The sequence below is a fragment of the Nicotiana tomentosiformis genome, chromosome 3 (assembly GCF_000390325.3).
Source record: "Nicotiana tomentosiformis chromosome 3, ASM39032v3, whole genome shotgun sequence".
NCBI lineage: Eukaryota > Viridiplantae > Streptophyta > Magnoliopsida > Solanales > Solanaceae > Nicotiana > Nicotiana tomentosiformis.
Window position 1 is genome coordinate 100166676 of NC_090814.1, and position 24591 is coordinate 100191266.

General features: G+C 39.4%; 2 protein-coding genes across 3 annotated transcripts; one reads left to right on the top strand and one right to left on the bottom strand.

Moving 5' to 3' along the window:
• The first annotated feature begins 698 nt into the window (after positions 1-698).
• Positions 699-1829, top strand: LOC104088678 (uncharacterized). Its single transcript, XM_018768298.3, has one exon. The coding sequence runs from the start codon at positions 699-701 to the stop codon at positions 1827-1829; it is 1131 nt and encodes a 376-aa protein (XP_018623814.3).
• A 247-nt stretch (positions 1830-2076) lies between these two features.
• LOC104088676 (pentatricopeptide repeat-containing protein At5g16860) lies at positions 2077-6577 on the bottom strand. 2 transcript variants are annotated; one of them, XM_009593396.4, is made up of 2 exons: positions 3426-6577; positions 2077-2539 (listed from the first exon to the last, which is right to left on the bottom strand). In XM_009593396.4, the coding sequence occupies exon 1, from the start codon at positions 6446-6448 to the stop codon at positions 3917-3919; it is 2532 nt and encodes an 843-aa protein (XP_009591691.1). In that variant the 5' UTR covers positions 6449-6577; the 3' UTR covers positions 2077-2539; positions 3426-3916. The 2 variants fall into 2 exon arrangements, with proteins under 2 accessions (XP_009591691.1, XP_009591690.1); XM_009593395.4 differs by having other exon boundaries at positions 3422-6577.
• Positions 6578-24591: the final 18014 nt, after the last annotated feature.

Below are 24591 nucleotides of genomic sequence, written 5' to 3' on the forward strand. Positions count from 1 at the left end.
AATCTACTCAAACCAAGCTCGAATACAAAATTCGATTGAAGGCTTCAATTGAGGTGGTGAGACTCCTATTGAATCAAGGATTAGCATTCCGTGGACATCGTAAAGATGAATCATCATTAAACAAGGGTAACTTTCTTGAGATTCTTTCATGGTATGCAGAGAGGTGCGATAAAATTCGTGATCTTGTGTTGAAAAAGACTCCAAAGAATGATCAGTTGACTTCTCATAAAATTCAGAAAGACATTATCATTGCATGTAAAATTGAAACAGTTAAAGCAATTATGGACGATCTAAATGGAGACTTTTTTGCATTGCTAGTTGATGAATCATGTGATGTATCACGCAAAGAGCAATTAGCTATTGTCATGTGATATGTTAATAGATGTGGATCTGTGGTGGAGCATTTTATTGGGATCGTTCATCTTCATAATACTACTGCTTTGTGTTTAAAAGCAATTGTTGATTACCTTGCTCAACATTCTTTGAGTTTATTTTATGTGCGTGGACAGTGCTATGATGGAGCAAGCAACATGCAAGGGGATTTACGTGGCCTCAAAACTTTGATTCAACAAGAAAGTAAATCTGCTTATTTCATTCATTGTTTTGCACACCAACTTCAATTGACTCTTGTTGCGGTATCCAAAAAGTGTCTTGAAGTGAGAGAACTTGTATTGTTGGTTTCTAATGTATTGAATATAATGGGAGGTTCTTTTAAACTTATGGATGATCTTCGAGAATCTCAAGCAGAAAAAGTTCAAGAGGTATTAGACATGGGTGAAGTTGAAACTGGTAGGGGTTTGAATCAAGAACTTGGTCTTGCTAGAGCTGCAGATACTCGTTGGGGTTCGCACTACAAATCTTTTAAGAACTTTATTTCTATGTTTGGCTCAATTATTGATGTTCTTGATACTATCGTTGTTGATGCCCGGACTTTAGAAGAAAGAGCTAAGGCAAAGGGATATCTTAGCACTTGTCAAACATTTGAGGTTGCTTTCATGTTGCACCTAATGAGAGATGTTTTGGGGATCACAAATGAGCTTAATGCATCCTTACAAAAAAAGGAGCAAGATATTGCAAATGCTATTCTACTTGTTGAAGTGGCAAAGAGACGGTTGCAAAAGCTAAGAGAAGAAGAATGGGATTCACTTATTGATAAGGTATCTGCATTTTGTGTCAAGTATAATATTTTGATACCAAACTTTGATGACCTCTATGTTAACTCTGGAAGATCTCGATGTAAAGTTGCTGATTATACTATTTTACATCACTATCGTGTTGATATATTTTTTAAGATTATTGATTGGCAAGTTCAAGAACTCAATGCTCGTTTTAATGAGGTGACAACTAATTTGCTTGTTGGAGTAGTTTGCTTAAATCCAGTTGACTCATTTTCCAGTTTTGACATAAACAAGATATTGAGGATGGCTCAATTATATCCTGATGATTTTGATGAGAATATAACGGTTACACTCAAGAATCAACTTGAAACTTATATTGTTGACATTCGTGATGTTGATGAAAGGTTCTCAAATCTACAAGGACTTGTTGATCTTTCTGAAACACTAGTTAAGACAAAGAAGTATTTGAATTATCCATTTGTGTTTCGCCTTGTGAAATTTGCTTTGCTTCTACCTGTTGCCACTGCTACCGTTGAAAGAACTTTTTCAGCGATGAAGTTGATCAAGAGTGAATTGCGAAACCGAATGAATGACGAATTCATGAGCGGTTGTTTGGTACCTTATGTAGAAAGAAAAATATTTAACACCATTTTTGATGAGACTACTATGAATACGTTTCGGGAAATGAAAACTCGTAGAGGACAATTGTAATAATATATTTTATTAATATATTTTTTTGTTGACCTCTTTATATATTTGCTTCTTCGTATTTTGAACCCGTTTGATAAAAATTCTGGGTCCGCCACTGAGCTCCGCCTTGCTGGCAAGCATGCGTGAGATGATTTACATCTCTAAAAACTTAAAACACATTTGGATTTGTTCTTCAATCTCTGGTAATAGCTTTGGTGAGGATGCAATGAGATCGATGTTAGTACATCCCCAAAACACGAAGCAAACAGAATCTAAATTTGTTCTTCGATCTTGGCATGTACATGGTCTAGTTAAACTGTTTAATCTACAATAGGTTTCCTGTGCTTGGAAGGGCCGAGTGTGCACTTCAAAAGACGTGAAGTTTCCCTAGAAGCAAAGAAAAACAGAAGGAAATTTTTTTAAATGAAAAGGAATAATTTCCTGCTTACACGGTTACACCTAGTCATATACTTCAGACTTTGCAGACAGGTCCAGTATTACATCTTCTTTTAACAAAGATACTTCCAGGAGCGTACTCGTTTGCATAGAAATATAAAGAATTGATAGAGCCTTCCATATGTATGTCACCAGGTTGATTTGTACAAGGAGATCTGAGCTCGTACATTCTTGCTGAAAAGCCATCCATCAATTTCCGCAAGTACTTCCACCCAAATGCTACAATCTTTTTGTCTCTGCCAAAACCAATCTCGACGTGCAACTTGGGAGAAGTTCTACAAACAAAGTCACTATATTACCCACAAATTTACAAGCTTATAGAAGGAATGAAAAGATGTAACACAGAAAAAGAATAGATACATGGAAGTTAGTTTCAGCCTTTTTCTTTGATGAGATTTAAACAGCAGGCTATTAGAGACGGGAGAAAAAAACTCAGTACTATGGATTATTGTGAAAAAAATGCTACCAAATCTATTAACCTCTTACTCTGCAACTGCAACATCAAGAATTCTTGGTCCATTCTAAACCCCGAGGCTTTCGAAAAATAGACTACACTATCCAAGCTTTTGAAAATGCAGGGTATGCCTAGCCTGCAAGATACCATATAGCCTATTTGTCTAGAGTAAGTCTTTTCTCAGTTATTGCTATGCCTTATGGAAATAACGGATGATCTTGTCAAACGCTTGGATAAATGCAATTTTTTTGGATAAGTAACTATTGGGATAAATGCAAATTAACACAAAAGAAGAGAACCAATGTGGCATAAAGCTTAAGTCTACATCTTCATTATTAGAGCATGCTGTAAGAGATTGCAATACTACTAATGAATATACATCAAAATCATTTTGCATTCAAAAAGATAGACCAGACTACACAATAGTTGCTCGTCCATGTCAATCAGCACATGAACATGGAAACTGCTAAGCAAACTATCCAAGAGCATGCTCCTTCTTCGCAAAACACTCCGAAGAATCATCTTTATTCACTTTTTCACGTGCAAGTGTGTGTGTGTGTGTGTGTGTGTGTGAGAGAGAGAGAGAGAGAGAGAGAGAGAGAGAGAGAGAGAGAGAGAGAGAGCATGTTTTGAAGTTTTAGATTTGTTCTATAACAAACTGCGTGCTTCAGAAAAGGTGTTTCTTTGAGCTTCAGAAAGGTACCTACTTTGACCAGATATCTGGTGTGGTGTGGCGTTCCAGAAGGACTCGGTTAACACTTTATCATTCACACCGACCAGCTAGGCCGCTGTCACTTGGTATCGGATCTTTTCCAAATGAATCATTTGCCCTGATGTCAGCCGTGTGGAAACTGAACCAAGGTCAGGATTGGATGACCCGGCTGGTGACATGCTTAAATTAATCCCAACTCTAACACGAACATCCTTGAGTCATTAAACTTAAAAGTTCTTTTTTCAAGCAACCTATGCTTCACGTTATACTTCTTATGCTTCGCATTAGTGATTTTCTTTCCGCACCTCAAAGAGAATACATAACCAGAATGTAGTTCATAGCTGTCACCAGCATTCACCGATGTAGGCAACAGCCTGTGGCCCTGTAGTTAATGCCTCAGTCATTTTTTTGCTTGTACCTTTCATCTTTCGCTAAGAACATTGTATAGATATGCCCACAAAACTTGTTCCACAAGAACAAAACTCTCTACCAAAACCCTCTACAAGAGCAAGATCCATTCTTGATATGATGGAAGCGACTTGAGTCCCTCAATATTATTTCATGTTCAATAATCTTGGAGATGTATGTCATTGCAGTATGACAGTCCCCACAAACTCGCAGATTCTTGGTTATTCTAATAGGCACTCCAGGAGCTGACGTGAGAATACCATAAGCAAGGGCCAGCTTTTCACTATGTTCAACAAGAAGATCGCCTTTCTCTTCATCATCTACATCATGAAGTGCAAAACTTGTCTCCGGAATATAGCCCATTGCTTTGATACGGTGAATCAGGTCTTCTAGGAGATTGTATATCTTTTCAGACATTGGATGAGATCTGTCCCCCACAAAAAATGTAACAGTCTCCTTCTTTCCTTGAACCCAGCTACATCCAGGTCTCTTCCTTATGCCAGAATGTTTCATAAGAGATCTAACCCGAGCCACATCTTTCCAGCGTCTGGCATTAGCATATATATTTGACATAAGGGTATAAGTCCCATCATTATCAGATTCCAATTCTGACAACTTAGCAGCAGCATGCTCCGCAAGATCCACATTTTTATGCACCCTACAAGCACTAAGCAGTGCAACCCATACTACTGAGGTTGGTTCCGTAGGCATGTCTTCAATGAGCTTCATAGCTTCATCCAGTCGACCAGCACGACCCAACAGGTCTACCATGCAGGCATAGTGTTCAGCCCCAGGAATAACTCCAAAATCTCCATTCATGTTGTTGAAATAATTCATACCCTGGTCAACCATTCCAGAGTGGCTACAAGCATATAGCACAACAAGAAAAGTTACACCATCTATTGGCAAACCTGCTCCTCTCATCTCGTTAAAAATTTGGAGAGCCTCCGCTCCACGACCATGCATCCCATAGCCAGTCATCAAGGATGTCCATGAGACCGTATTCCTCTGGCTCATGTTATCAAACACAGCTCGAGCTGCATCAGCATCTCCAGATTTGGCATACATGTCAATAAGACAGTTAGCCACAAAAACCATTGTAGGTTCATATCCTTGTCGTAGCACATATGCATGAATTTGTCTACCAATCCTAAGACTAGACAGACGAGCGCAAGCTACCAGAGCACAAGATATGGTATATGCATTTGGGATTACAAAATACTCATCCTTCAGCATGGCCAAAAAAAGTTCTAAAGCATCATTGGCATCCCCATGTTGAGCATATCCACCAATCATGACTGTCCACGTAACAACATTCCTATCTCTCCTGTCAATACTATCAAACATGGTCTGAGCAATTTTCATCTCCTTGCACTTTGCATACATGTCAATCAGAGCATTAATCACCATGAGATCCTCCTCAGGATTCCTTCCTTCCAAACTCAACATTCTCTTAATGGCATAGCAATGAGTTTCCTTCCCTTGAAGCAGTGCCCCAATAGCAGCACAACCTGAAAGCACAGAAACAAGAGTGATAACATTTGGCTCTGCCCCAGAAAGCATCATCTCCTTAAATACATCAAGAGCCTCATAGCCTAAATCCCTCTGTGCATACCCTGCAATCACAGCACTCCATGTTACAACATTCAATTCAATCTCTTCCTCTCTCATTCTCTTAAACAACCCCAAAGCCTCATCAAATTGTCCTATCTGAGAGTACCCAGTTACCAATGCGTTCCAAGAAACCACATCTTTCACCTCCATTCGCTCGAAAACCTTGTTAGCATCATCCAAACGCTTGCACTTCGCGTACATATCCACAATCGCATTCCCTACAAAAACATCCTCATACAAACATCTCCGAATCGCATAACCGTGAAGTTGTTTTCCTCGTTTCCACACCCCCAAAGAAGCACAAGCTGGAAGCACATTAACTAAACTAACAGCGTCAGGACGCAGCTCAAAATTATTAGACGAAACCATCGAATCAAACAAGTCCAAAACTTTCCTATCCTCATCCTTCTGTACATAAGCTGCCGCCATCGAATTCCAAGAAATAACATCAGCAATTCCTCTCACAACCGTTTCATCAAACTCCTGGCGTGCATGACCCAACATCCCACATTTCCCATACATAGCAATTAGACCATTGCATACAAACACATTGGAGTCTAACCCAGATATTAAAATAAGGGCATGTACGGATTCACCGCAAAGGAGGGACTGAAGCTCGCCGCATGCTTTGAGGACATAAGGGTATGTATAACCATCAGGGTTCCAATTAAGTCTTAACATTTCCCGGAAGAGGGCAAGGGCAGTTACGTGATGTCGGATAATAACGCTGCGTTTGATAAGGTTGTTCCACCAGAACACTACCTGGGATGACCATGTTGTAGGGTCTGCTGAAGGTGAAAAGGCGCCCGTAACAACGAGTTTGGCTTTGATACAAGACTTGCATTGTCTGAGAAGGTAAACGAAAGAGGAAGGAACTGATGCTCTGAGGAGTAATGTTGAAGAAGAGATGGAAGCGAAGAAGGTGGTGGTTTTGAAGGGAAAGTAAAGTAGGGTTGTTTCTGAAAGTTTTGGAGGCAATGACGAGGGAACAAGCATACTGTACTTCAAAGTTGATAAACGCAAACTTGGTCATTTTAAGCGGGCAACCAGCGGCTTCCACTTTTTACTAGTAGCTTTTAAAAAAGAATTGCATATACCAAAAAGCATGAGGAAATTACTAATTTAACACATAAATCTAGGCGAATTTCATTACGAATCAATGCTATGAGTAGTAAGGTGTTCTATTATAATACGAAAGAAGGTTTTTCATACATGAACTCACCTCTCACCACAAGCACAAAATTATAGCTTGGAGAAAAATAACCCCGTAAGTAAGAATTTGTGACGGTATGACCTATGGGTGTTTAACGGGCTGGTTGGGACGGGCTGGACACAAAAAAAATCAGCCCGTCCGTTTAATGTTGTGGGCTGAGTTAGCGGGCTGTACATTTTTTGGTTTTTTTTTGTCCGTCCGGGTTCGGGCTTAGCGGGCTGGACCGGGCCGTGCAATTTTTTTTTTAAGTAAGTTTTATTTTTCTTATTCAATGTTATTGATACTTAAGTGTTTGCAAACTTTTAAGGCTTAGAATTAAACTTTGAAGTTTAAAGTTTTAAATTTTAAATTTGAATTTTACAATTTTAAAATTGAAATTTGAAAGTAAGTGGCTACAAAAAATTATTTAATAAGACCAATAGGCAATATGTAAGGATCAAGCTCCGAAGACTTTCATTTGATATTTTTATTGAATAATATATAATACTTCAAATTAAGTTGCAAGTTCTTTTTTGATTTTGTTATTTTTGAACTTGCAAATTAAAAGTTTACAACAATTATAAAAAAAAAATAGTACATCACCTGCTTTGCATCATTTTTGTAAGTTCATCCGTGTCAACATGAAGTTCTTGGTTTCCGGCATTGGTTGAATCAGAACCATAAACCAATATGTAAGGTTCTTTTTTTATGCGACTGTTGAAATCGGCACATTTAGCACGTCACGATCCATGGCCGAAAGAACAAGAAATTGATTTGAGTTGCTCCTCCACCAACCCAGTGATAGAAATTCCTTTGTGCGGGGATCTGCTGACTTTTGCAAGTAGAATTGAAGTTCATCAATATTCCTGCTACTGGTTTGTTGATGCTCCCCTAGTGTAGACCAAATCAAATAATCTTCAACACCATCATTATCATCCAAAGCACTGGTCCCAGATGTTGAAACTGAACTTGAAGGAATATTTGCATCTATAGTAGAAGAAGCATCAACAATGTTAGCAAAATAATTATATAATATTTCTAAATGTTTGTGTAGATCAGAAATATAAGTGTCAATATCAGGAGTTTCAGTTGGTCCAATATCCATATAAGAATATAAAGCAGTGATATATTGGCGACAAGTGATCATTTTGATAGAAGGGTTTAAAATAGCATCAATTAGGTAAATAGGGGGAATTGGGTAGAAATATTTTATAAACTTATCTAGCATAGATTCAACAACAAAAGTATATCCTTTTTTCTTCTTCAAATTATGTAGTAAAAGAGAAATTTCAGCAATATGAACTAAACCATTTGTAATAGTAGGATAATTTACAATATTTGAATTTGACCGTTGGCAACGGTCCAAAAAAAATGTTAAAAAATGGGTTGTAACCCGTTAAAAATCCGTTAACGGGTTAACGGACTTAGCGGATTCCGATACACCGGTATCAAAAAAATATTCATTTGAAACCCGCTCCCCGCCCAATCCGTCCCAGCCCGCCCCCCACGGGCTGAACCGGGTTGTAAACGGGTCAGACCAGCCCGATTAACAGGTATAGTATGACCCTGTAAAGGTGGGGACATGTATTCCAAAGAGTGTTAGTGTCAAACAAAGTACACATTAAAAGTTGATAAAAAAGAATCTGTTAATCTAAATTATGGAGAAAGAACAACAAATTGTGTGTACCTTGTTACGCGCAACGGAAGTCGTTGTAGTTGCTACCAAGAAAATTGGTCCCAAATCTACTTTGAATCACTAGGAAATATAGTTAATCTTTCACCAATTAAATGTCCTAACTTGTGTGTGTTTTTTCGTGTAGAGATGATTTGTCAGAGAGAAAATTCCTACGCTTGAGAAGTTCTAAGTTTTCTCTTTAACATAAATAGGCAGAGTAATAGCAGTTAAGGAAGATAACTCACCACTCCCTTTTGCACGTTTACTTTAGTGGGAGTTTGTGATTGTGTGGTAACTTCTCTTAATCTCTCTTACTTATCTCTCCTAACTGGGTCGGGTCAGCCCCATGGAGCGACCCACGACCCATAATCTAACATCTCCCACTTCGTTCATAGTGGGCTAGATCGATGTTTGATACACAATTCATACTGGTAAATAGTTGGTGCGACCTACGAGCACAAAGAGTTATAACATTCCAAAACCAATTAAAGGTTGTACTAAAGCTTTATGTAAAAATCCAATCACATACGGAAAGGATTAACTACTAGCATGAGGATCTTATTACTCGCAATACCCTAGACATCATTCGCTACTCCTATAGCTTGTTATCCGATCCTCATCCTCGAAAAGAGGTGAACTCGAGTTAATGTATAACTTTATCCATAATTTCCCTTGTTACACTATGGTAAGTGCAATGGTCGACCTATGAATACAAGTTATATTATTTATTTTAGTTGTCTTCCCTTTCTACTCGAAACTATCCATCTCAGATCAACTGCTTTCTTAAACATGCACTACATTGCCGAATCACTCATGGCTATTAGTGACATGCTAAAGTAGCAACATCGATCGGCACTTCAAGAAACAGTAAAAGGTCAAAAGGTATTCCAATAAAAGTTAATATAACTTTTGGGGATCTCACACAATAAAGAAGTATGGATCAATTCTTTCATATCACATTGGTTGACAGCACACATGGTATGAAACACATGTTACGGTATTCTCACCATATATCAGTGCATGTGTCTAATTGTTTTACTCATTCAACACCGTACAGATCTTGGTCTAGACACCTACAAATGTATTAACCCGAATTTCTCACTTCAATAATCTTCAATCTATCTTCTTAGAGAAACTCGCATCTGGCTTACAAAATAAGGCATAATTGAATGGTGGAATTCGTAACTCTAACTAGTTATCAGGACCGACCTTTACAAGTGAAATATGACCTCACACTATTCAAGGTTCTATAAGGTCTCATCTCTTCATGATTCTCAACGTAAGAGGCAATTACTCGTGTGAGAGAGTCAATCTTCCGACCTGTTCGACACACTTTGCCAACAAAATATCATCACATGCATACAAGATATGAACATAAAATCAACAGTAAAATATTGATGAGCATATTAAAATAATCAAGTTATTTTACAATACATAATCATGGTCATATTCTTCGCAAACCTAGAGTCATAACATGTTTCTCAAATAGGTATCTAGTTATCGCCTTGTAAAAGGATCAATTATCATATTTCGCGTAGGAATGTACTGTAAATTTATCTCTCTGCTTGCTACCATGTCTCTCACAGAGTTATACTTGATGTCAATGTGTTTGGTCTTGCTGTGATACTTAGGATCTTTTGTGTATGCAATAGCCGCTTGACTATCACAATATAGAGTCATGGGACCCTAAGAGTCCTTTGTAATATCCAAATGCTCAAAGAATCTCTTCAACCAAACAACTTCTTGTACTGCAGATGCACTAGCCAGGAACTCAACTTCCATCGTCGAAAGAGTTGTACATGTTTGTTTCTTACTTTTTCATGAAATAACACCACCATTAAGTAAGAAAACATAAGCGGATGTTGATTTTCTATCATTCTGATCACCAGCCCAATCAACATTTGTATATCCTCTCAAGTATAAATTATTTCCACTATAACATAGTGAATAATCAGCATTTTCTTTCAGGTATCTAAAAATTCTCTTCACAACTTTCTAATGTTCTCTTCCAGGATTAGATTGATACCTGCTAACCAGACCTACAACATAACAAATGTCCGGACGAGTACACATCATAGCGTACATCAAGCTCCCGACATCACTTGAATACGGAACTCGAGACATGTCTTTCTTTTCATTTTCAGTCTTGGGACACATTTCAAGGCTTAATGTTTCACCTCTCGCTATAGGAGTATCCATGGATTTGCAACTATTCATGCGAAAATTCTCCAAAATTTTGTTTATATAAGTTTCTTAAGATAGACTCAATAACTTGTTGGAATGATCTCTTCGGATCTTAACTCCAAGGATATAGTCTGCCTCACTCATATCTTTCATGTCAAATGACTTTGAAAGTCATGACTTGATAGTTTTCAAATACTCCAAATTGTTTCTGGCCAATAAAATATCGTCCACATAAAGAGAAAGAATTACAAACATCCCATTGGACTTCTTCACATAAATGCAATGACTTCATTGATCATGGTGAAATCATACGAGATCACATGCTTGTGAAATCTCAAATACCATTGCCTTGAAGATTGCTTCAGGCCATAAATAGATCTTTTCAATTTACAGACCTTCTTTTATTGGCCTTTAACGATGAAGCCTACATGTTGTTCCATGTAAATTTATTCGTTTAGTTCTCCATTGAGAAAAGTTGTCTTCACGTCCATTTGATGTAATTCCAAATCCAAACGTGCAACAATAGCTAAAAGTAAGCGAGTTGAGGTAAATTTCACAACTGGTGAAAATGTTTCCTCATAATCTATTCCAAATTCTTGAGTAAAGCCTTTTGCCACCAATCGCACTTTGTATCTTTCTATTGACCCATCCGCTTTGTGTTTAACTTTGAGAACCTATTTGTTTCCAATGGCTCTACGCCCAGGCGGAAGGTCAACTAGATCCCACACTTTATTTGTTTTCATGAAATCTAATTCTTTTTTCATTGCTTTCATTCACTCATATTTTCCAGGGCTCGATAAAGCCTCAATCAAAGACTTTGGCTCATCCATTTCTGTAGGAAATACCAAGAAAACGGAATCTTCAATCTCATAAGTACGTTTGGGTATATTTTTCTTGGTACTCTTTTGTAGTTGAAATTCAGGTTCGTTAGAAGAATTTTGGGATTGAGAGTTCCCACTCCCACTCGGGTCAAGAATAAGATCTTGATCAAGTTGATTATTAACTGTGTGAGAAGACACTTGATGACTATCTGAATTCAACATTTCATAAAGAGGCTCTCCATTCTTTACCTCGCGCTTCTTTGGAAAATTATTTTTTAGAAATATGATATCTCGTGATTCAATCTCAATAACACTTCCATCATCTAATTCACTAATGAACACATACCCTTTGGAGTGTTCTGAATATCTTATTGTTACACCCTATATTTTCGTACGTAAAAATGCATCGTAAGCAAACTAATGTAGGACCAAAAATGAGATAATTTTTAAAAGTATATAAAGTAATTTAATCATATTACCTCTGAGGTTACAAATATTGAAGATCATGAACAACAAGTACAAAGAGGGTTGGACAGTTCAGAAGCTAAAGCAATTATATAAAACAATGTTTCGTCGAAAGTCGACAAGTTGGGAATGTTATAACATGTACCTTTGGGGTAAGACTAGGGTGATTAACATGATAAGGAGATTATGTTATGATTTATATTAGTCGTATGACATCCGTGTGTTATGTTTTAATGTCAAGGGAGTTGTGGAACAAAAGTCGATGAAAGTCATCACAAGTTACACTCATAAGTTTTACTGAAACTTTGGGTCAAATGTAACTGCAATTTTCTCCCAATATACTTAGAGTTATGGGGTGTTCCACCTATCCAATTAAAGATCTATGAGTCTATTTTCCAATGCATTAAACCGTTTGTCAATATGACATCGGAGTAATGAGATATGGGTATTTTTGCGATACTGCGCAAGCTGCTAGGTGACAAGTAGGTGTGTCACCTACTTGCTTAAATGAAAGCCCAAAAATGGGCCATTTCGGGTCGTCCAAGGAGGCCTTTTAAAGGACTATTTTTTTCATATATTAGACTTAAAATAGAGCATAATAACCAGATATAAGCTCTGCAAAGAATCCTCCCAAAAATTTTCCACAAACCCTAATTGATTTTCTCTCCCTTTCAAGTTCTAATTGGAGGTAAAACCTAGAGTTTGAAGAACCAAGATAGGAGCTGAGTTATCCAACAAATAAGGTGAGTTTACTGCTCCCTTTCATCCAGTTTTTCTTCTATAAATTCATGGTAAGTCGTTCTATACTTGTGAGAACTCACGGGACGGTGATCGGAAGCCGTGAGTTCGAGTTATTCACTTGTAGCGGACTATTTTGTGTTGCTGTTGGGCTGCGTGTTTTACTACTATTTTGTGGAGTTTTGGAGGAGGAAGGGGGTGTAGAAACACCATATAAATGTAGGGTGGTTGGCTGGTCGTTCGTCATAACATTTTCGGGTCGTTTGACACTACTACGGTGGTCGTTTTGTGTATGAAGAGATTGGGGTGTGTTGGGCTATTTTGTAGTATTTGATGGTGTATATAGGGCTGGAAAATGATGTGTTTATGTTGTCATTGTTCTGTTCTTGTATTGTTGGTGTTATCTTGAATTTGGAGGAAGTAAGGATTATAGGGGAGATGCTGCCCGTTTTAATACAAAATAAGTTTGTCGTTCGTTGTGCGATAGTTGTACCTTTCGTAACTTAACGATAGTATTATTATCATTCTTGTAGATTAAGGTGCAAAGAGGTGAGTTCAACTTGGTGATTGGAAAGATTGTGATAAGGTATGTTAAGGCTAAGCCTTCCTTCATTTTGGCATGATCTCGTAGCTACATGTGTTAGTAATGAGACAAAAAGAGAAGTTCATATTCATGAATTTATTCACACTATTCTAGTCTCATAAGTTACAATATTATTCCTTATCGAGACTCTATATTCAATTTTAGTATTGTCTTCTTCCAGTCAAGAGAGCAGCAAGCCTATATATACAGTATTACAGTATTTTCATTACCATCGAGCTATAATCGATGGGCAGGCCCCTATTGGGCAACCTCTGATCAGATGGAAAGTTATATACCGAGCCTACTGTGGCCGAGCGCCTATGAGCGAGCCCAGCATGGTCGAGATACATAGCCTAGTATGGCCGAGCGCCTATGAGCGAGCCTACTATGGCAGAGCAGTTATATATACCGAGCCTTATAAGGCCGTACAATTATTTTACTTACTATATTGAAGGAGTTTAGTCACTATCAGCAGGTAAGTATATCTCCAGATCATCTTTGACTCCCAGTTACTTCCAGTTATTATATTATCAGTTCAGTTTCGATTTTCAGTTATGTTATTGCCTTACATACTCGGTACATTATTTCGTACTGACGTCCCTTTTCCGGGGACGCTGCATTTCATGCATGCAGGTTCAGATAGACAGACGAGTAGACCTCCTCAGTAGGTGTTTCCAGAGTTTAGCCTGATCGGTAAGCTCCACAACCTTCGGAGTTATCGGGTCTAGGTTTTTGTGTGCATCTTATGTATGTATTTATATATATAATATGGGTAGGTCGGGGCCCTGTTCCAATCATAATATATCTATTAGTAGAGGCTTGTAGACATATCCTGTTGGTTAGTGCAGTATGTTGGGTTTGTAGGCCTGGTATGTATAATTTGGTGGTTTGTCAGCTGTAGTAGCTATGACGGCCTTTTCAGCCTAGCTTTATATTGATGTTTAGTTAGCACTAGTTTCCATTCAGTTTTATATTTTTCTTCGCAAATTATCTTGCAAGGTGGCCCCATGGCCAAAGTATGACATTATGTGTTCAGAGTCCCTTAGTCGCAATTTGGTACGCCAGGTTAGGTGAGGCACCGGGTGCTTGTCTCGCTCCTAGGTTCGGGGCGTGACAAACTTGGTATCAGAGCAGGTCTGTCCTAGGAAGTCTACAAGCCGTGTCTAGTAGGGTCTTGTTTATAGATGTGTTGTGCACCATATTATATAAGCAGGGAACTATAGGGCATTTAGGAGTTGGTTACCCTTCTTTGAAATCTAAATCGTGCTATAGAACTGAGTTATAGGAAATTTGAATTGAACTTATGTATTGGTGTTTGCATGCACAGATGACGGTGACTAGGAAGACTACGGCTAGCCAGAGGAGAGATACAGCAGTAGGTGAGGGGACCAGCAGGGTACCCCCAGTAGATGGGGCCCAGTCTGAGGCTCAAGGCGAGACCCCTACTCAGCCATTACCGGCTCCTCCACCAACTACGGAGATTCCTAGGGAAACCGCACATCCAGTTCCCCCTCCACTTCCATCAGATCAGGACTTGAGGAGTGCGGTGCATTTGTTGACACAGTTGGTAGCTACCCAGCAACAGGCTAGGGCATCAGCTAGTGCAGGAACTTCTGAGGGGTCTGGGAGTTCAAGGGTCCGAGAGTTTATTGCTTTGAGTCCCCCAGAGTTCACGGGGACAGATCAGAGGGAGGACCCGCAAAGTTCTTCAGGTTGGAATTGTGGTGCGATTCATCATTTCGACGTTGTTAGGTATGATTTTAGGCCTCGAGCAGGTCGGGGACAGATCAGAGGGAGGACCCGCAGGATTCATAGATCAGCTTCACAGGATCTTTCGTGTTATGCATGCCACAGAGAAAGAGGCAGTTGAGCTAGCAGCTTTTCGACTCCGAGATATAGCCATCCTTTGGTACGAGGGATGGGAGAGGTCCAGGGGACGTGATGCACCTCCAGCTATTTGGGAGAATTTTTCAGATGCCTTCCTTGACCAGTACTTACCACGGGAGATCCGACAGGCTCGAGTCGATCAGTTTCTAGCCCTCAAGCAGGGTAATATGAGTGTTCGAGAGTATAGTCTCTGTTTTGACTCATTGGCCAGATATGCACCATCCATAGTTGCTACTATGCGGGACAGGATTCACAGGTTTATAGCAGGGTTAGCCCCAGAGTTAACCGAGGCATGTGCCACCACTGCATTGCAGGATAGTATGGATATCTCCCGGATTCAGGCATTCGCCCAGAATATAGAAAGGGGTAGGCATCGGCAGCAGGGTACAGAGAGGGCTGAGCAAGGGCAACGTAAGAGGATGAGATTTCCCAGGTCTCAGGAGAAATATCAGGGTAGTTATAGGACCCAGTACTTCGGACGGCCACCTAGGCCTCCGCCACCTCAGTTACAGGGTTACAGGTATGACTGCTATACTCAGTCAGGACCAGGTGAGAGCTCACAGGCGTCGGGTTTGCAGTGACAGTGAGGATCTGCGCAGACATGGTCATTTCCTCCATGGTGTGACATCTATGGTAGAGGACACTTGGGCCAATACCGAGCAGGTTCTGATGCTTGTTATACATGTGGGCGTCCAGGGCATATGATGCGGGATTGCCCAAATAGAGATTCGGGGGAATGGCACAACCAGCGAGTTCAGCAACAGGATCATCTATGTCCGTGCATCCTTCAGGGCGCGAGTCTCAGTCTTCGACTGGTAGAGGTCAGGGCAGAGGTAGAGGTTCCAGTTCAAGTGGTAATCAGAACCGTATCTATGCTTTAGCAGGTCGACAGGACCAGGAGTCTTCACCAGACGTTGTGACAGGTATATTAACCATTTGCTCTCACGATGCTTATGCTTTGATAGACCCAGGATCTACTTTATCGTATATTACCCCATTTGTTGCGAGGAAGTTTGGTATAGTGCCTGAAATACTAAGTGATCCTTTTGCGGTATCTACACCGGTCGGAGAATCAATTATTGCTAGACGGGTTTACCGAGGTTGTACGGTGACAATTTGTAGTCGTCAGACCTCAGCTGACCTAGTTGAGCTAGAGATGATGGATTTTGATGCTATCATGGGCATGGACTGGTTGGCAGCTTGCTATGCCACAGTTGATTGCCGAGCAAAGGCAGCCAGATTTCAATTTCCGGGTGAGCCAGTCCTTGAATGGGTAGGTAATACACCAACACCCAGAGGTAGGTTTATTTCCTATCTGAAGGCGAGGAAAATGATCGCAAAAGGGTGCATTTATCATATTGTGCGAGTTAGAGATGCAGATGCTGAGATACCTACACTTCAGTCTATTCCCGTAGTCAAAGAGTATGCAGATGTGTTTCCAGATGAGCTTCCAGGTATTCCTCCAGAGCGAGAGATTGATTTTAGCATCGATTTGCTTCCAGGAACTCAACCAATATCCGTCCCTCCGTATAGAATGGCACCTGGCGAATTGAAGGAGTTGAAGGAGCAGTTAAAAGATTTGTTGGAGAAAGGTTACATCAGGCCCAGTACCTCACCTTGGGGTGCACCAGTACTATTTGTGCGGAAGAAAGACGGCTCGCTGAGGATGTGTATCGATTATAGGCAGCTGAACAAGGTAACTATTAAGAATAAGTATCCACTTCCAAGGATCGATGACTTGTTTGATCAGTTGCAGGGGGCTAGATGCTTTTCAAAGATAGATTTGAGGTCGGGGTACCACCAGGTCAGAGTTCGGGAAAAAGATATTCCGAAGACAGCCTTCAGGACCCGATATGGCCACTTCGAGTTCCTTGTCATGTCCTTCGGGTTGACTAATGCACCCGCTGTATTTATGGACTTGATGAATAGCCTATTCCGGCCATTTTTAGATCTGTTCGTGATAGTATTTATTGATGATATTCTGGTTTATTCCCGTTCAGAGGATGAGCATGCGGACCACCTGCGAGCGGTACTCCAAACCCTCCGTGATCGTAAGTTGTATGCTAAGTTTTCTAAATGTGAGTTCTGGTTGAAGTCTGTAGCATTCTTGGGGCATATTGTATCAGATGAAGGGATAAAGGTGGACACTCAGAAGATTGAGGCCGTGAAATCTTGGCCTAGACCTACCACTCCGACAGAGGTTCGTAGCTTTCTAGGCTTAGCAGGATACTATCGGAGGTTCGTAGAGGGTTTTTCTTCCCTTTCGGCACCATTGACGAAGTTGACACAGAAAGAAACTAAGTTTCAATGGACAGAGGCTTGTGAGCGGAGTTTCCAAGAGCTTAAGAACAGGTTGACCTCAGCTCCAGTTCTAACACTTCCAGAGGGTCTAGAGGGTTATGCCGTGTATTGTGATGCATCAGGTGTCGGGTTAGGATGTGTCCTGATGCAACATGGGAAGGTAATTGCGTATGCTTCAAGGCAGTTGAGGAAGCACGAGAGGAATTATCCGACCCACGACCTCGAGTTAGTTGCGGTTGTCCATGCACTTAAGATATGGCGGCATTATTTATATGGTGTTCATGTTGATGTATTTACTGATCATAAAAGCCTACAATATATCTTCAAGCAGAAAGAGTTGAATTTGCGACAGAGGCGATGGCTTGAGTTATTAAAAGATTACGATGTTAACATTCTCTACCATCCAGGGAAAGCTAATGTTGTAGCAGATGCATTAAGTCGCCGATCTATGGGTAGCTTAGCACATGTAGATCCCGAGAAAAGACAATTAGCTAGAGAGATTCATCAATTGTCTTCGTTGGGGGTTCGGTTAGTAGATTCTGAGGATGGTGGAGTTGTACTCCAAAACACTACAAAATCATCCCTCATAGCGGAAGTCAAGGAAAGGCAGTACGAGGACCCAGAGTTGGTCGAGCTGAGAGAGCGAGTTCCGCAGCAGAAGAAGCCACTGTTAGAGCTAAAGGGAGATGGGGTTCTCAGATATAGGGGTCGTTTGTGTGTTCCAGATGTAGCAGGGCTACGAGACAGGATTATGTCAGAGGCACATTATTCATGGTATTCCATCCATCCTGGGTCGACGAAGATGTATCATGACATTAAGGATGTGTACTGGTGGAATGATATGAAGAAGAACATTGCTGAGTTTGTCGCCCAATGTACTAGTTGCCAGCAAGTGAAGGTAGAGCACCAGAAGCCTGGAGGGCTAATGCAGACTATAGAGATCCCGACATGGAAATGGGAGGCGATAAACATGGACTTTATCACGGGTTTACCTCGTTCTAATCGTAAGTTCGATTCCATATGGGTGATAGTCGATAGGCTCACGAAATCAGCTCACTTCCTACCGGTCAGATCTACATATACAACAGAAGATTATGCAAAGTTATATATTAAGGAGATAGTGCAGCTACACGGAGTACCAGTTTCTATTATATCTGACCGTGGGGCTCAGTTTACAGCACATTTTTGGAGGTCATTTCAGAGAGGTCTAGGGACTCAGGTGAATCTCAGCACAGCTTTTCATCCACAGACTGATGGACAAACCGAGCGCACAATTCAAACGCTCGAGGATATGTTACGAGTATGTGTGTTGGATTTTAAAAGAAGTTGGGATGAACATCTACCTCTTGTCGAGTTTGCATATAATAACAGTTACCACTCCAGTATTCAGATGGCTCCGTACGAGGCTTTGTATGGGCGTAAGTGCAGATCTCCTATAGGGTGGTTTGATGTTGGGGAATCTGGGTTATATGGGCCAGACCTGGTTCAACAGGCCATAGAGAAAGTAAAGCTTATCCGGGAGCGACTGTTGACAGCTCAGAGTCGTCAGAAGTCATATTCTGACGTGCGGCAACGAGACTTAGAGTTCAGGATTAACGACTGGGTATTCTTAAAGGTATCACCTATGAAGGGCGTGATGAGGTTTGGCAAGAAAGGCAAGCTTAGCCCACGGTATATTGGGCCTTATAGGATCATTCGGAGAGTGGGCCAAGTAGCTTATGAGTTAGAGTTGCCCTCAGAATTGGAGTCTGTCCATCCGGTTTTTCACGTATCTATGCTACGGAAGTGCATTGGCGATCCTACCCGAGTGGTGCCCACGGATGATGTACAGATTACAGAGGACTTGTCATACGAGGAAATTCCAGTTGCCATCCTAGACCGACAAATCCGCAATCTACGAAATAAGGAGGTAGCTTCCGTAAAGGTTTTATGGAGGAGCAAGAATGTAGAAGAGATGACGTGGGAATCGGAGGAAGAAATGAAGTCTAAATACCCCCACCTATTTCAAACTGAAGATATGGCTCGAGATGGGATGCTACAACACAGCTCTATTCAGGCTAGCAGGTCATCAGGTAAGCTTTTATTTTTCACTTTTAGTATTTATGATTTACGGTTGGTGAGGCAAAGTGTTGCTATTTATAAACATTGGCCATGCGTGGCATGCATAGTATGTTTTCTGGCTACGTACAGGTTGGTTTTAACCTAGTGTACGAAGGATACTCTGGCAAAAGTTTCCAAAGTCTCTAAGAGTAAACATTCGAGGATGAATGTTCCCAAGGGGGGAATGATGTTACACCCTATATTTTCGTACGTAAAAATGCATCGTAAGCAAACTAATGTAGGACCAAAAATGAGATAATTTTTAAAAGTATATAAAGTAATTTAATCATGTTACCTCTGAGGTTAAAAATATTGAAGATCATGAACAACAAGTACAAAGAGGGTTGGACAGTTCAGAAGCTAAAGCAATTGTATAAAACAATGTTTCGTCGAAAGTCGACAAGTTGGGAATGTTATAACATGTACCTTTGGGGTGAGACTAGGGTGATTAACATGATAAGGAGATTATGTTATGATTTATATTAGTCGTATGACATCCGTGTGTTATGTTTTAATGTCAAGCGAGTTGTGGAACAAAAGTCGATGAAAGTCATCACAAGTTACACTCATAAGTTTTACTGAAACTTTAGGTCAAATGTAACTGTAATTTTCTCCCAATATACTTAGATTTATGGGGTGTTACACCCATCAAATTAAAGATCTATGAGTCTAGTTTCCAATGCATTAAACCGTTTGTCAATATGACATCGGAGTAATGAGATATGGGCATTTTTGCGATACTGCGCAAGCTGCTAGGTGACAAGTAGGTGTGTCACCTACTTGCTTAAATGAAAGCCCAAAAATGGGCCATTTCGGGTCGTCCAAGGAGGCCTTTTAAAGGCCTATTTTCTTCATATATTAGACTTAAAATAGAGCATAATAACCAGACATAAGCTCTGCAAAGAATCCTCCCAAAAATTTCCCACAAACCCTAATTGATTTTCTCTCCCTTTCAAGTTCTAATTGGAGGTAAAACCTAGAGTTTGAAGAACCAAGATAGGAGCTGAGTTATCCAACAAATAAGGTGAGTTTACTGCTCCCTTTCATCCAGTTTTTCTTCTATAAATTCATGGTAAGTCGTTCTATACTTGTGAGAACTCACGGGACGGTGATCGAAAGCCGTGAGTTCGAGTTATTCACTTGTAGTGGACTGTTTTGTGTTGCTGTTGGGCTGCGTGTTTTACTACTATTTTGTGGAATTTTGGAGGAGGAAGGGGGTGTAGAAACACCATATAAATGTAGGGTGGTTGGCTGGTCGTTCGTCATAACATTTTCGGGTCGTTTGACACTACTACGGTGGTCATTTTGTGTATGAAGAGATTGGGGTGTGTTGGGCTATTTTGTAGTATTTGATGGTGGATATAGGGCTGGAAAATGATGTATATATGTTGTCATTGTTCTGTTCTTGTATTGTTGGTGTTATCTTGAATTTGGAGGAAGTAAGGATTATAGGGGAGATGCTGCCCGTTTTAATACAAAATAAGTTTGTCGTTCGTTGTGCGATAGTTGTAACTTTCATAACTTAACGATAGTATTATTATCATTCTTGTAGATTAAGGTGCGAAGAGGTGAGTTCAACTTGGTGATTGGAAAGATTGTGATAAGGTATGTTAAGGATAAGCCTTCCTTCATTTTGGCATGATCTCATAGCTACATGTGTTAGTAATGAGACAAAAGAGAAGTTCATATTCATGAATTTATTCACACTATTCTAGTCTCATAAGTTACAATATTATTACTTATCGAGACTCTATATTCAATTTTAGTATTGTCTTCTTCCAGTCAAGAGAGCAGCAAGCCTATATATACAGTATTACAGTATTTTCATTACCATCGAGCTATAATCGATGGGCAAGCCCCTATTGGGCAACCTCTGATCAGATGAAAAGTTATATACCGAGCCTACTGTGGCCGAGCACCTATGAGCGAGCCCAGCATGGTCGAGATACATAGCCTAGTATGGCCGAGCGCCTATGAACGAGCCTACTATGGCAGAGCAGTTATATATACCGAGCCTTATAAGGCCGTACAATTATTTTACTTACTATATTGAAGGAGTTTAGTCACTATCAGCAGGTAAGTATATCTCCAGATCATCTTTGACTCCCAGTTACTTCCAGTTATTATATTATCAGTTCAGTTTCGATTTTCAGTTATGTTATTGCCTTACATACTCGGTACATTATTTCGTACTGACGTCCCTTTTCCGGGGACGCTGCATTTCATGCATGCAGGTTCAGATAGACAGACGAGTAGACCTCCTCAGTAGGTGTTTCTAGAGTTTAGCCTGATCGGTAAGCTCCACAACCTTCGGAGTTATCGGGTCTAGGTTTTTGTGTGCATCTTATGTATGTATTTATATATATAATATGGGTAGGTCGGGGCCCTGTTCCGATCACAATATATCTATCAGTAGAGGCTTGTAGACATATCCTGTTGGTTAGTGCAGTATATTGGGTTTGTAGGCCTGGTATGTATAATTTGGTGGTTTGTCAGCTGTAGTAGCTATGACGGCCTTTTCAGCCTAGCTTTATATTGATGTTTAGTTAGCGCTAGTTTCCATTCAGTTTTATATTTTGCTTCGCAAATTGTCTTGCAAGGTGGCCCCATGGCCAAAGTATGACATTATGTGTTCAGAGTCCCTTAGTCGCAATTTGGTACGCCAGGTTAGGTGAGGCACCGGGTGCTTGTCTCGCTCCTAGGTTCGGGGCGTGACACTTATAAAGATACATTTCTTTCCTTTTGGACCTAATTTACCAAACTTGCTAAAAGAATCTTTTACATATGCAGCACAACCCCAAAGTCGTAAATCATTTAAGTTTGGTTTATGACCAGTCCATAGCTCATAAGGAGTGAAAAAACTGATTTAGAAGGCACGTTGTTCAATATGTAGGTTGCAGTCAATAACGCATCTCCCCAAAAGGAAATAGGTAAATTTATCATGGACCTTATCATGTCCAGTAGTATTCTATTCCTCCTTTCTACTATACCATTTTATTGAGGTGTGTAAGGAATAGTTAAATGTATGGCGATACCCTTTTCATTACATAATTCTTCAAATTCTTTTGATAGATATTCACGCCCTCTATCGATTCTTAAGGTCTTAATCCTTTTGTCTAATTGATTCTCAACTTTTTACTTTGCCTAATAGATATAATCATTACTATATAGTTTCCGCTATTATATGAAATATTCACTTTTTCAAGTCTGAATATCATGTAAATTATCAAAACATAAAAGATTTCATTGTATTTGTTTTTGCAAGTAAAGAAACCACAATAATCATTATTCATTGAGATAATAGATAAAGAATATATTGTAGCAGTGATTTATTCTCATGGGCCAAATTGCATTAACACACAATTGTCTCACTTTTACATACTAGAGGCGCATGGATCAAGAAAATTAGGCTTCTATTTCATGATATTGATATTATGTGTTATTTATTTGTGGGTTCTCTTTCACGCCACCAACTTGTTATTTATATCAAATTCATCCGAAAGATAACAGTGAAAGTATAGCCAACGACACAGAAACTCAGGAAAAAATACAGAATCAATGTGTATTCATCTTGAAAGAACACACAATCACCCCTCTGATGCCAATGTTAATCTAAATTAGGGAGCAAGAACAACAAATTGTGTGTACCTTGTTACGCGCAGCAAAAATCGTTGTAATTGCTACCAAGAAAATTGCTCCCAAATCTACTTTGAATCACTAGGAAACAAAGCTAATCTTTCACCAATTAAATGTCCTAACTTGTGTGTGTTTTTCATGTAGAGATAATTAGTCAGATAGAAAATTCCTACGCTTGAGAAGTTCTGTGTTTTCTCTTTAACATAAATAGATAAAGTAATAGCAGTTAAAGGAAGATAACTCAACACGCCTTTTTGCACGTTTACTTTAGTGGGAGTTTGTGATTGCGTGGTAACTTCTCTTAATCTCTCTTACTTATCTCTCATAACCGGATCAGATCAGTCCACATGGAGCGACCCATGACCCATAATCCAACAAAATCTATATATAAAGTATATTGATACTCTTAATGGTGTGCGGCCTTTAGTAAAAATCGTACAGACTTGACCCAAGACAATACCATACTATCTTATGAGTGTCTTTGGATTGATTTAACAAATAAAAGAGACCTGATTTTGATTTGCTATCTAATTTAACTTTTGTCCACTTATATTTGACTTCTAATTAACATAATGATATAATAAAAGATTAACAAACTTATTATGCTACTCTAATAAAATATTAAATATTTATTTTTTCACCATAAAATATTAAATATTTACTTGTGTAAACAATTCATAGTATCGCCGGCCAGAATAAATAAATAAAGAATGTTATTGAGTATAGAAAATGATAAGAAAACTAAACAGAGAAGATAAAGATAGATAGTTATGATCTTCAAACATTAAGAAAATAATATCTTAATGTTGATAAATTCTTCTCAATAGTTACAATTGCTACTGCTTCACATTTTTCCTCTATTCCACATCACATTACATGCTTTGGTATCCAACATATGCTACGTGAGTCATGTCCTTAAAGAAGCAAATTAATGTATAGAATTAAGGTGATACACGAGGTAATATTACAAAATTTTGATTTTGCATTCTTCACAATTTTGCCAAGTGATCCACACAGTTATTACCTTGTTTCAACATGTAAACTAGAGGAATCTCAAGTTCGGACCTGAGACACCTACATTCTTCTATCACATCATGATCAGAGTGTTTCGATGATATATCTCATGCTTAATTAGTAGCATCAGAGAGCATCACTCGAGTCGGTTCAATGTTAACTCCTTCAAGTCGTAATTTTTGGTTGGGGTTAGACAACATGTATAGTGTCTGATTCCGGTATAGGAATTGATGTTGCTTTCATACTGGGTCGTCCATAAAATCCGCCTAGCCCCATTCCCTTGTCATCTTATGCAATACCTCCAAATCTGACCAATCCTTAATTAAATATGAAATTTCTATTCGTTTTGATCTTGATAAACCTAAGATGAGGGGAAGACCAACTGATGAAAATAAGTGCATCGCACTGACTTTTGAATGTGATAAACTCAGAAGTATATTTTTCAAAAGAAAAATGGAATACTTTGCCCATGAGAATAAGGCACATAAAATTCCATGATTACGAGGAAACTAGATTAATTGGGCGTTAGTTGCTAAATATGAA